The sequence below is a fragment of the Carassius carassius genome, chromosome 29, assembly GCF_963082965.1.
Source record: "Carassius carassius chromosome 29, fCarCar2.1, whole genome shotgun sequence".
Classification (NCBI taxonomy): domain Eukaryota; kingdom Metazoa; phylum Chordata; class Actinopteri; order Cypriniformes; family Cyprinidae; genus Carassius; species Carassius carassius.
Genome location: NC_081783.1, coordinates 7,356,243 through 7,368,559, shown reverse-complemented (window position 1 = coordinate 7,368,559; position 12,317 = coordinate 7,356,243). Strand labels below are relative to the sequence as shown.

The 12,317-nt window shown below is 37.6% G+C and overlaps 2 protein-coding genes across 8 annotated transcripts in view; one reads left to right on the top strand and one right to left on the bottom strand.

Annotated features, from left to right (window-relative positions):
• The window catches only part of LOC132109520 (proto-oncogene DBL-like), a 29,241-nt gene extending 23,561 nt beyond the window's left edge, over positions 1–5,680 (top strand). For 4 of the 7 annotated variants that reach the window (XM_059515660.1, XM_059515658.1, XM_059515664.1 and 1 more), the window contains 5 exons: positions 1,795–1,895; positions 3,046–3,158; positions 3,244–3,356; positions 3,904–4,007; positions 4,101–5,680. In XM_059515660.1, coding sequence (XP_059371643.1) covers positions 1,795–1,895; positions 3,046–3,158; positions 3,244–3,356; positions 3,904–4,007; positions 4,101–4,141 — 472 coding nt within the window. In that variant the 3' untranslated portion in view covers positions 4,142–5,680. Of the gene's footprint in view, positions 1–1,107; positions 1,250–1,794; positions 1,896–3,045; positions 3,159–3,243; positions 3,357–3,887; positions 4,008–4,100 lie in introns of those variants that run through there. The other 3 variants (XM_059515659.1, XM_059515661.1, XM_059515663.1) reach the window with 3 other exon arrangements.
• Positions 5,681–7,594: 1,914 nt separating this feature from the next.
• Positions 7,595–11,434, bottom strand: f9a (coagulation factor IXa). The gene is made up of 8 exons (XM_059515657.1): positions 11,276–11,434; positions 10,922–11,097; positions 10,819–10,843; positions 9,872–9,985; positions 9,632–9,766; positions 9,162–9,469; positions 8,915–9,041; positions 7,595–8,351 (listed from the first exon to the last, which is right to left on the bottom strand). Exons 1-8 carry the CDS (start codon positions 11,355–11,357, stop codon positions 7,771–7,773), a joined length of 1,548 nt encoding a protein of 515 aa, XP_059371640.1. The 5' UTR covers positions 11,358–11,434; the 3' UTR covers positions 7,595–7,770.
• Positions 11,435–12,317: the final 883 nt, after the last annotated feature.

Genomic DNA, 12,317 nt, shown 5'->3' with positions numbered 1-12,317 from the left:
CTAATCCCTGATCCAACCCTCACCGAGCACTCGCTCTCCTTGACCCTTTGGCTCAGACCAGCTCTTTCCTGCTTTTAGCTGTTAGAAATCTCACATGACACTTCCCTCCCAGAATCTTGCCAATAACAGTACCCCCTTCCTGCTTTTACAGTCCCCGCTTTAGCAATCCATATGATGTGTAAGCACGGTCCAAAATTAACTTCATTTTAATTATATGTAACTTTGTTACCCATCAGAAATATACAGGTTTTGAAATTGAATTGTGCATGATTGTAAAAATAAACATAGTAGTTTATGTAAAATGTATATATAATAAATACAACAAATAATATATATAATAATGCACTATAAAATGTAAAAACTTGTAGATATGCATACGTCTGTTTTTACTATTGATGTTAAATTATTTTAACTTTATATGGTATTATATAACATTTTATATTTATTATATATACTGTGTATTTGTTTGTACATGATACAAAAGATTTCTATTTAAATAAATGCAGTTTCTCTTGAACTTCCTTTTAAACAAAGGGTTTTACAAAAAATAAGAGAGAGAAAGAAAGAAAGAAGCTCTTCTTGAGAGAAATCTGAATATTATAATGACTTCTGAAGATCATGTGAGGATTGGAGGAATGCCTGAATAAATTACATTTTAAAATATACTGATTAAAATATCAGATATTAAAAATATATAATATAAAGATCATATATACTGTATACATCACGTATACTGTATATGCATTTGTATTTTGATGTATTTAGATTTTCATATTAGTGAGGGCCAGGTTGTAATTATTCAAATTTTACTTTAAGCATATAATGTTTCGATTCCTAATTAAGTTACTGACCAACTGTTTTATTTATTCGCCAGTGCAGTTTTTACTCTCATTTGGCGAGTGTTCATTTTGGACCCATGTATAAGCCATATTTAAAACATCTTTGTTGTATTTGCATATACAAAACCCATGCACATTCAGGATGTCTCATTTTAACAAATCAATTAAGTAAAAGTACTTAAATGTATGAAAAATGTTCTGCTGATGAGGGGACTGAAGCCGTTGTGTGTGTGTGTGTGTGTGTGTGTGGTTGCCTGTCCTCCCGCAGGGCCGTGCGGCCTTCCGGTGGCGTTCTTAAGGGCTGTCTGCCCCGTCTGGACCTTGTGTCCCTGTCGGGGGGCGTGTGTGTGTGCCTTCGCGCTCGAAGCCCATGCCTCACTCGCTCCTCCCAGCGACAGTGACGCTCAGTGGTAAATCAGGCAGGAGGGGGGCCGCTCCGATCTGTGCTCCGTCACATACAGGGCTGCTACGGCCACACTTTAACCACCATCGCCGTCCCCTCCATACACACCCCACCCCTGCGATCTCACCAGCAGAACCCTTATCATTAACATAACAGGCAAACGCTTTTCCAGCATCTCTGCATCTGTTTTGCATGACATGCAAACAAACGCAAACAGCAGAAGAGTTTGGTTTGACTCCATTATTTTGGCTGTTAAGCAGCACTTTGAAGATGGGGCTTATTTTGAGATCAAGACGAGTTGAGTCATATGTTGACAAATCAAGACTATATCGGCTTATTTTCCCTCCATTTCCTTATCAGCATGTCTCTATGCTGTTATGAAAGAGTCATTTGCCTTGCAAGCCTGAAATTACCTCCATCTGTTCATATCTGCCAGCTTCTTACATGGTTTGCTCTGGGTTTTCGGTTGGTTTGGCTCTTGTTTCATTTAGAAAACCATGTGCATGTTTGAATAATTGTTTATTTACTTCTAACTCTACTCTTGTCCCACAGCAAACAGCAAAGAGCGTCAGTCAGCTCAGAGGGGACCGAGTCGGGCCACAGCAGTCCAGATCCGTTCAGCTGCTCTAACCAGCTCCAGCGCAACAGACGCAGTGAGTGTTACACACACAAACACCTGCACATACACACCTCATCTCTGTAGAGATATGTCAGTGCACAATGTGTTAACTGTACAAATGTTTTTCTTTAACTGGACTTGTTGAACTGTTTAAAGACCAAACATGGAATTTTGAAGTGTATTTACGCATTTTCTGCGGTTTATCTTGGAGGCAGGAAAATAACAAGTATGATGAAATAAGATTGTTTGTGGGTAATAGTGTATCATTTTAAACATTAGCATTATTAACATTGATATATACATATATGCGTATATACATACATGTACAACAATATATACTGTATCGTAAAAGTTGCATTAAATTTATCAATAGAGACAGTAAAGACTTTTACATTGTTACAAAAGTATATTAAAAATACACAAATTAAAATATATTTTTTTAAAAAGTATTACTATTTACACAAAAATGTTAAGTAGCACACTGTTTTCAATATATATATTATAATGTTATATATATATATATATATATATATATCATTACGATTAAAAAGATTTAAAAATATATATTTTTTTAAATTTGTATATATACTGTAGTACATGTTATTTCATATTAATAATTTATATAATATTTATAATTCTTATTGTTATTACTATTATTGTACATTTTTAAAAAGAAAACCATTCTTTTTCATCATATTTGTTGTGTATCTACAGTATATTGTCTTTAAGTGTGGTATGTAGTTGGAAAATGGTCAGGTAAAGAAACCTACAAATGACATGACAGTAATGCAACACATGTAAATGCATTGCATTTTAAGTTCAGAAAGCAACTGCAAGTGAAATCAAGTGTTTGTCTTGATAAATAAAAAATTATTTGGGCCTTAGATATACTCACCAACTTATAAACACACATTCTGCACATGTACCAACATGAGTAAGTGTAGTTGAAGAGTAATGCTTGCTGTTCAAACTAACACACATTCATGTTTCTGCTGTAAAACCATTATCCGTGTCACCACAAACTTCAACCGCACAGTCAGTATAAAACTTGAAAGAGCGTCTGATTTCTCCACCCACACGCATGATCTCTGAAGCCCACAGGGCCGTCAGCATCGGTTAGATTCATAAGACACAGTGTATTAAATTCATGAATCAGAAACATTCATGTGGTGTGTTTGTGGTAGGCTGGCCGGGCGCACCTTATTCTGTAGATATCTGTGAAGGTCTGGAGGACTGGAGTGGAGCAAACAGCCTTTCTAACCCGTCTGACACTGAGGAGGAGGATGCTGCCCGTTTGGTAAGAGACGGACATTCCACACTCACTCAGTCACTTACTCATGTTGGGCGACACTTGTTATTCTTTACTTATCTGTTTGTTTTAGGTTGCAGGCAGATATAGGGCCTTCGTCGACTGGCGAAAAAATGGGACAGATAACTTTATCATTAAGTGTGGTGATGTCATACAACTACAGCATGAGGAAAATGATGGCCAGTGGTGAGTAATATGTGTGAGCTTAAAGGAATATAAAAGATGGTCTGGGAGAAATGCAACTTAACCGTCATCATTTACTCATCATCATGTTGTTCCAAACCTCTATGACTTGATATAAAAGAAGATATATTGAGAAATGTCTCAGTGGTACAGTTGGAAGTCGAGTGGAAATCAGTGGTATTTGGACACAAAAACACTTCAGTATATCCTCTTACCCGTGTTCCAAAAAAGAGTATGTGACACAGGTTTGAAAGAATATGACATTTTATTTTTGGGTAAACCAATAGTCAACTTTACTAGGATAGGTCAAAATTCAGAATTACCGATAGTAACCGATGGTTACACTTTATGAATTTTCTTTCATTATATTCCTCCTTTTGAAAATTCTAATTCTACATCTTGTTTGTAAGATTATTCAGGAATTTTAATTGGAGTTTAAAGGGCATTTCCAGTTCAGTATTGCATGATGCAAAACCCTGATATTTAAAGACAACTGAAGTGGATTAGATATTGGTTCGTTGTGAATCAGTATAGCTGTGTACTCTCACAGGCTGGTGAAGAATCTGAGTCGCAGACAGGAAGGCCGTATCCCTACTGCCAACCTGCAGGGCATCTTGGGGGGAAGCATCAAGAATCACTCCAACCGGCTTGGAGGTGAGAGTCCATTTGGACATCTACTGCCTTTTTGTGTAGTTCCCAGAAAATATGAGTTTGCTTAAGATCCATACTGCCATATCTTCTGTGCAGACCCAGGGAATCGTAAAGCACGCAAGCTCAGTTCGCCATGAAGGAATGGCCCAGTGCAATATTGGACCTTTAACATAAACGCTTGGTAGCTCAAGACTGTATATGACTACGTGGATTCAGACCTGACCAGCAGGATCATCTTCCAGAGTTTTTGTACTGATCCTCATTGACAGATGCTACCAAAATCTTACAAGAGTTCTCCACCATTTCAGAAAAGCCAGAGAGTGCTTTTAAACATCTGTCCTCTGCCTAAACACACTTCAGTCCTCCTGACTAGGTGAAGCCTGGAACATTCTGACTTTGTGGTTGTTGAATAATGAATAATGAATCAAGGCCCATCAAAAGGCCTCTTCGTCGCTCTCTTCGCGGTTAACCCTCTCAGAAGACCTATGAAAACATCCTGTGCATAAAGGACAATAATTTTTAAACTGTGTTTGTTTGTGCTGTTATTTATCTTGTACTGTTGTATTTATCCTCAGTCTGAGCTCTTCCTGAGAGCTTCAATGCCAAATCATGCAGTGCCATAACGCCTGTTTCCCCACTTTTTATTTAATGCAGACTTTGCTCAGTAGTGCACTAGTTACCTCAAAAAAAATATTTATAAGCACTTTATTCAGGTCACGCAAATTTGTGGCCATTTGTCTCTCTCTACAGCTTAAAACCGGATGAATTTTGCATGCCGTCAATTCTTACCTCTCTTATTTAGTAAAATTCTCTTGTCAGGCACTTCACATGCAGAATCTACTCTGCCAGCTTGAAGACCTGGGGGGCCGTCATGTAAATGTTGACTTTAGAATCACAAATATGAGTTTTGAGGGGGTGAGCAGAGTGCATGTGTGTTGAATGTGTGGCACGGCTGCGAAATCAGAGCCATGTTAATGGAGGTTTCTTATTAAGGGAGATCTTACAGCAAACATTAAATATACCCACTGTTTAGAATGCTTAATGAAATATTAATTGCAGACTTATATGAATTTACTACATTAAATCAGGCCCACAGTTGGAGGGCTGACTTTGATATACCAGCGTTTGAAGTGGAAATGAGCTGTGTGTAGCAGCAGGAGACGCTTTGGAGTACATATCTCTTATGTTATTAATTTAGCTATCAACTTGTTCCCTTCCAGCGTGGATCTCCAGCCACCCACTCAAAATCAAGCCATGTCTAGGACACAACTGCCTGTACTGTGCTATATTAGCCATATATACGGTCAACTTTGCATATTTTTATGCTTATTTGTGTCCAAAAATTTTTTTTTTAGATATTTGTGAGAGCACATTGAAAATCTGGGAATCAGAATTTCATGATCATCAGGTTTTTTCTCCATCATTTTCAAGTTAATTTAGTAAATTTAGTTTTTCAATCAGAAGTAATGCTAAACAAAGCATGTTCACTAATCGTCTCAGACTTTTGGACCTCATATCTATATCTAATAGCATTTAATCCTGATTTTTGCTTATGTTTGTTTTTTGGGACTGGCTTCTAAATTGTTTTTGAAGGAATGTATCTGTGTCGATTGTATTGTAACAATATTGTATTTAAATTTGTACAGCCTATTAAAAATTGTTTTTTTTTTTTTCAATAAAACTTTTTCGTAGAAAATAATTTGTACCTACAATATATACAGTATATAGTATTATTATTTAACTACTCTGGTGTTTAAACATTTGGGGGTCAGTAAGATTTTTCAACGTCTGCTCACCAATGATTTATTTGATCTGAGCATATATTGAATATAGCAGAAACAGTAATACTGTGAAATATTATTTTCTAATTTAATGTATTTTAAAATGTAATTTATTCTTGTGATTGCTAAGCTTAATTTTCAGCATCTTTATTCTTGTCTTCAATGTCAAATGATCCTTCAGAAATCATTTTAATATGCTGATTTGGTGCTCAAGAATACAGTTGTGGCCAAAAGTTTTGAGAATTACATAAATATTGGAAATTGGAAAAGTTGCTGCTTAAGTTTTTATAATAGCAATTTGCATATACTCCAGAATGTTATGAAGAGTGATCAGATGAATTGCATAGTCCTTCTTTGCCATGAAAATTAACTTAATCCCCAAAAAACCTTTCCACTGCATTTCATTGCTGTCATTAAAGGACCTGCTGAGATCATTTTAGTAATCGTCTTGTGAGGTGAGAATGTTGACGAGCACAAGACTTTTGGAAGATGGCCTGGTGTCAAGAAGAGCAGCAAAGAAGCCACTTCTCTCCAAAAAACACATCAGGGACAGATTGATCTTCTGCAGAAAGTATAGTGAATGGACTGCTGAGGACTGGGGCAAAGTCATATTCTCCGATGAGGCCCCTTTCTGATTGTTTGGGGCATCTGGAAAAAGGCTTGTCCAGAGAAGAAAAGGTGAGCGCTACCATCAGTCCTGTGTCATGCCAACAGTAAAGCATCCTGACACCATTCATGTGTGGGGTTGCTTCTCATCCAAGGGAGTGGGCTCACTCACAATTCTGCCCAAAAACACAGCCATGAATAAAGAATGGTACCAAAACACCCTCCAACAGCAACTTCTTCCAACAACAGTTTGGTGAAGAACAATGCATTTTCCAGCACGATGGAGCACTGTGCCATAAGGCAAAAGTGATAACTAAGTGGCTCGGGGACCAGAATGTTGAAATTTTGGGTCCATGGCCTGGAAACTCCCCAGATCTTAATCCCATTGAGAACTTGTGGTCAATCCTCAAGAGGCGGGTGGACAAACAAAAACCCACTAATTCTGACAAACTCCAAGAAGTGATTATGAAAGAATGGGTTGCTATCAGTCAGGATTTGGCCCAGAAGTTGATTGAGAGCATGCCCAGTCGAATTGCAGAGGTCCTGAAAAAGAAGGGCCAACACTGCAAATACTGACTCTTTGCATAAATGTCATGTAATTGTCGATAAAAGCCTTTGAAACGTATTAAGTGCTTGTAATTATATTTCAGTACATCACAGAAACAACTGAAACAAAGATCTAAAAGCAGTTTAGCAGCAAACTTTTTGAAAACTAATATTTATGTAATTCTCAAAACTTTTGGCCACGACTGTACATCATGAGCATCAACTGTGTTGTTATCTCCCAGAGACTGGCCTCAGATGATGAAAGGATCTTTCACGGGTGAGATGTGAGCGATCTGATGCCTCCAGTGTTTATGGGGAAGATCCAGTGATTTTCAGAACTAGGTCACGAGTCTTTTAAAGAACGCTGTTGAAATCATAAGTAGGTTTCTAGTGTCAGATATTTTCAGTCATCGCCCCTCACATTCCTCCAATTTTCCCTCTGAAGGCAGTTTAAAGCTTGAGGGGCTAAATTTTTTTTATGTTTGCTGTCTGAATGCGAGATTGAGTTCTCAGTCAAGAAACCATAGCTAGTTCTAACCATGTAGCAAGGCAGTACATTGCTTAATAACATACCTGCTTTCATTAAACCACAGGAGAAAACAGTGTCTATGGAGTATTACATGTCCTTATGGGATACTGAAGGTACTAAGTCATGTATAACTGATCAAATGCTGCACAGGGTTTATTTGATGGAATCTCATTGGCCAGCCAGGACTTGGAGGCAGAGTATGACCACAATCTGTTACAGATTAAGAACAATCTAATTGTATTTAATTCACCTGATTAAACAAGTGCATCTGATTACTCATAGAATTTAAAATGATAATTCTAGATCATAGGTCCACATCTCTAAGCAGTACTCCCTTAGTAACACCCATGACGTGTTGTATCCAACGATAATAATTACCAACCTGTGTGTACACACCGTACTTCCCTTTCTTGGCACATTCTTCTCCCCAACTGACAATGCCTGTGAGGAACCAGGTGTTGTGGTAGCGTATGGCATGAGGTCCTCCGCTGTCCCCCTGACACGCGTCTCTAGGAGAATTTGAGTATCCAGCACAGAACATGAAGTGTGTGACTTGGTCACTGCTGCTTTCCTTACACACTGTTCTGTCTACATAAGGCAACTCAACCTTCTGTAGGGTTGCTGCACTACGGCCTTGAAAGCGCAGACGGCCCCAGCCGCTGACAGTAGCCAGAGATCCGGACTGCAGCAGTGAGTTGGAGAAGAGCATGGGTCCCAGGCAGATGGGACGTACAGTTGGGGTAAACCGAATGGGGTTGCGCAGCCGCAACATGGCAATATCATGATTATAGAGGCTCACTTTGACGTCATAACGGGGATGTGAAATGAAACGGGTGACGTTCAGATTCTGTTCCGTCCCTTCAGTCTTGGAGACATCATGCTCCCCTGTCAAGCATAGTTGTTTAGTTTAGTGATATAATTAATAACTGGTCTTGGAATTGTACAGATTTCAGGAAAAAAATATTTAAAGATCATTTGTAAAAAAAATAAAATAAATAAAAGATAAATTTACATGAGATGCAATGTTGCATATAAGACAATGTTTTTTTAATATTTTTTTTAGCTCGCCAAGGCTATTTTTTTTATACAGTAAAACCACTTATATTGTGAAATATTATTACAATTTAAAATAAATAAGTTAAAATAAGTTTTCTATTAGAATGTATTTTAAGGTGTAATGTTCCTGTAATGGCAAAGCTGAATTTTCAGCATCATTACTCCAGTCTCCAGTGACACATGATCCTTTAGAAATCGTGCTAATATAGTCTATTTATTTCTATTTGGTGTTCAACAAATATATCTTATTATTAACAATTGTGAAAACAGTTTTGCTGATTAATATTTTTGTGAGATTTTAAATATTATATAGGCTAAATTAAAATATCGGCGCCATACAGCAATTTAATGTAGCCTAATCAGTATTTCCTTGGCTGTTGTTCTGGTCTTACCAACTCTGATGTAGAAGGATCCATTCTGTATCCCTACCAGACAGTGGGCTGCAGTTATGACCCATAACTGGTTAAGGATGGAGCCTCCACAGAATACCTGTTGTGTTGAGCGCGCCACCAGCGCCACCTAGAGATCAGCAGTTAACTGGGGTAAACTACATGATTTTGGGTGCATAAAAAGATTGCGTTGTAGTAATTTTTTTTTATTTATTGCTATAGCACATAATAGCCTATTTATAGTCTTTACCTGCCATGGGATTTCTCCAGGTAAAGCTGGATTGCCACCAACAATACGGCTTCTTGGGGCACTTACAGTTGGTACAGGAGTCATCAAATACTTATCAAATGCCCATTGAGGGAGTTTAACATGAGATGGCGTGATTTTCTCTTTTTCCTTTTTAGAATTTGAAGGGGTTGTCGAGTTGTCTAGTTTGGAAACGCTGGATGTGGATTTGACTGTCTTATTGGAAGATTGTGCAGAGTTCATTACAGAGGTTGGTCCGCTGGCCCAAGTTCTCACAGCTGTATTAGTGACTTTGCCACATGGAAACTTAACTAGTGACATAAAAAAAGTTGTTGTTAAATATTTTGCATTTTAAATTTGCTTGCAGTGCCTTTCTTTAAAAAACAAAACAACCGCTAGTACTTTAAAAATTAAAGTAGCTCTTTCAGATGTTTCAATCAGCTCATTAGGAATCTAAGAAGTAGATAAATCACCTATAGGTTCACATGTGAATGCATCTTCTTTGAGTCTGTAACTGGATGCACACCGACATCCTGTCCCATTAGACTCCATCACAACACAGAAATGCTCACAGCCTCCATTATCAACATCACACATTTTGGCAGTTACTAAGAAACAGCACAAAACATATTTTTAATTATCTTTAGAAATTTAATTAATTCGAGCAAAATATGGTGCACTGAGTGTTTGAGGGAAGAAAGATATTGCCTAACCTATTTCACAGTTTTTGCCAAGATAGCCCGGTTTACAGTTACAGGTGTATGTGCCCATCTGGTCCTCACATGTGCCTTGGTTTTGACAGGGTGATGGTTTACACTGGTCCCCATCTAACAGACAGAATAATTTATTAACAACTGCTAAGAAAAGAAATTATAGAATAATGTGCTTTATTCCAATTCTGGAAGAAGGAACAGAAGGACGGGAATTCAAATCCAGCATAAATTATTTTTTACAATTTGTCTAGTGTTACTCAAATGCATTTTATTTCCTGAATTCTGAGTTTAAGAATAAAATGATGTCCAGTTCAAATTTCATTTAATTTATTAGTCCAATAGCTACCTAAACACATCATAAGAATGTTTTTAACCTTAAACTGTAATTTCTCGCCAAAATATGAGTCCTAGCCAAAATATGAATTCATAATGATGCTTCCTCCTAGTGAAAACATTCATCCCATGTCCTGTCAAAATCCATCAACATATTTGATTAGAACTGTTTTGGACTGTTTTCGCAAGACAGAAAGAATCAGGAGAGAAAGCAATATTATGGATAGAGCACTTTCAATTTTACTGGAAACAACAGTTTTGATGATCGATATGCTAATTACAAACACACCGCTTTTTGCTTCAGGGATGGACTGGAGTAATTTGTATTACTTGTGGATTACTGTGATGTTTTTATCAACTATTTGGACTCTCATTCTGACGGCACCCATTCACTGCAGAGGATTCATTGGTCAGCGAGTGATGTAGCCTAATGCTTAAATTTCCCAAAAATCAGTTCCAATGAAGAAACAAACTCATCTACATATTGGACGGACTTGGGGTGAGCACATTTTAAGCAAATTTTCCTCTTTGGGGTGAACTGTTCCTTTAACATGTAGAGATGTTCTCCTGTTTGCCCTTGGTAAATATGATGGTCAATGATTAAACACACTTACCAATATAACTTGCCCAGAACTCCATCTGAAAAACAGACCAAATGCTCAATTCGCTATATTATACAACGCATGACAGCTGACAAACCACATCTTGACGACTCACTGTCTTTTCATCATTTTCAAATGCTTCTCTGGCCTCCTCCAGGACACATTTCTCTTCCATACATTCCCTCTCTACATTCCCATTCAGAAACTCCTCAAATAATCCTGTGTTCGCTCGCCTTTGTCTCCTCAAAATGCTGTCAGCTTTCTCCCCGTTTAGGAACACTGATCCTGGGGCTGTTACAGAGTTTGAGAGTTTATATTCTTTACTGGAGGGGAACTAATGAAAGCATACACGTGAATATTATTTTTAACCCTTAGAAAGTCAGAAGGCAAATGCCAAGTGTGCCTGTTATGTTCCCTGTCAGCTCTAAGAAGAATGATTTATAAGAAGTAAAGCTTTTGCAGGTCTTACCTGCAAAGGTCTGCAGCATAATATATGGGAATAGAACAAGAATGAATAAAGCCATATCAATCCCAATTCGGTTCCTTATCATTCCACAGTGAGCTGACAAATAAACTGAGCCAATGCTCCAAAGTACACCCGTCTACCACACTTCCACACAAACGACTGGTTCAGCATATTCTGTTTAGCTGAAAAGTAGAACAAAATATATTAAAATAGAAAGCAGTTATTTTAAAGAGTAAAAATATTTGACAATATTACTGCTTATTTGGGTCAAAATAATGCAGGCTTGGTGAGCGGAAGAAAATTATAAAAAAAAAAAAAACACTTTTTTGACTCATAGTTTATTTCAGTTTGTAGTATCTATAATATAGCATGCAATATTTTTCCCACGCAATATAAAAGTATTTATATACATGAAAATATATAGCCTTCCTATTTTAGAAAGATTGCTAATCGCAAACCGATCTTCATATTCCAGAGTCCTTGGCATCAAAAAGTTTCAAAATCAAATCTCCACCAGATGGTGCTGCTGCTTTAATAAGCAGATCAATAACTTAACCATTAGTTTCCCCCTCTTGAATCAGTTTAGCATTCACTGGTTTCCTCTTTCACTGTTAGAGAAACGAGATGACATTAAATAGAAGGCGATGAAATATGCAATACTTCATAAAGAAAGAAAGCATTATCATGTATGTTCTCCACAGATGGGCCCTGTATTGGGGACTGTGGGAGGGGCTGGATCAGCTTGTTGGAGAACAGCCCAGTCTCCGGTTCAGTTCCGCTGTAAGTGCTCTTGATTTCTTCTCACCCCTTGGGAATCTGTTATCTTCTCAGATGGCACTTTCTTATTGACTGTGGGCTTTTCGTTTTTCGTTTTCCAGTCATTACGGGGCTGAATTATTCATTTCTACGTAATTAACACTGGTCATCAATCCCACTGTACGAGTGCCAATCAATCTGTACAGTAACTGAGAGTAAGTTTTCATTGCTGAGATGGGCTTTGGCTCACAGACTCTCAAGCAGCAATCAACAGACTGTTAATGCAGCT

Bases quoted from the DNA above. Each gene is read 5' to 3' on its own strand.
- f9a (XM_059515657.1), bottom strand. From the start codon at position 11,357: ATGATAAGGAACCGAATTGGGATTGATATGGCTTTATTCATTCTTGTT. The intron at 9,470-9,631 runs GTGATTTATCTA...TTATGTCACTAG, and splicing joins ATTCACATGTGAACCTATAG to TTAAGTTTCCATGTGGCAAA. The intron at 8,352-8,914 runs GTAAGACCAGAA...TATGCTTGACAG, and splicing joins ATCCTTCTACATCAGAGTTG to GGGAGCATGATGTCTCCAAG.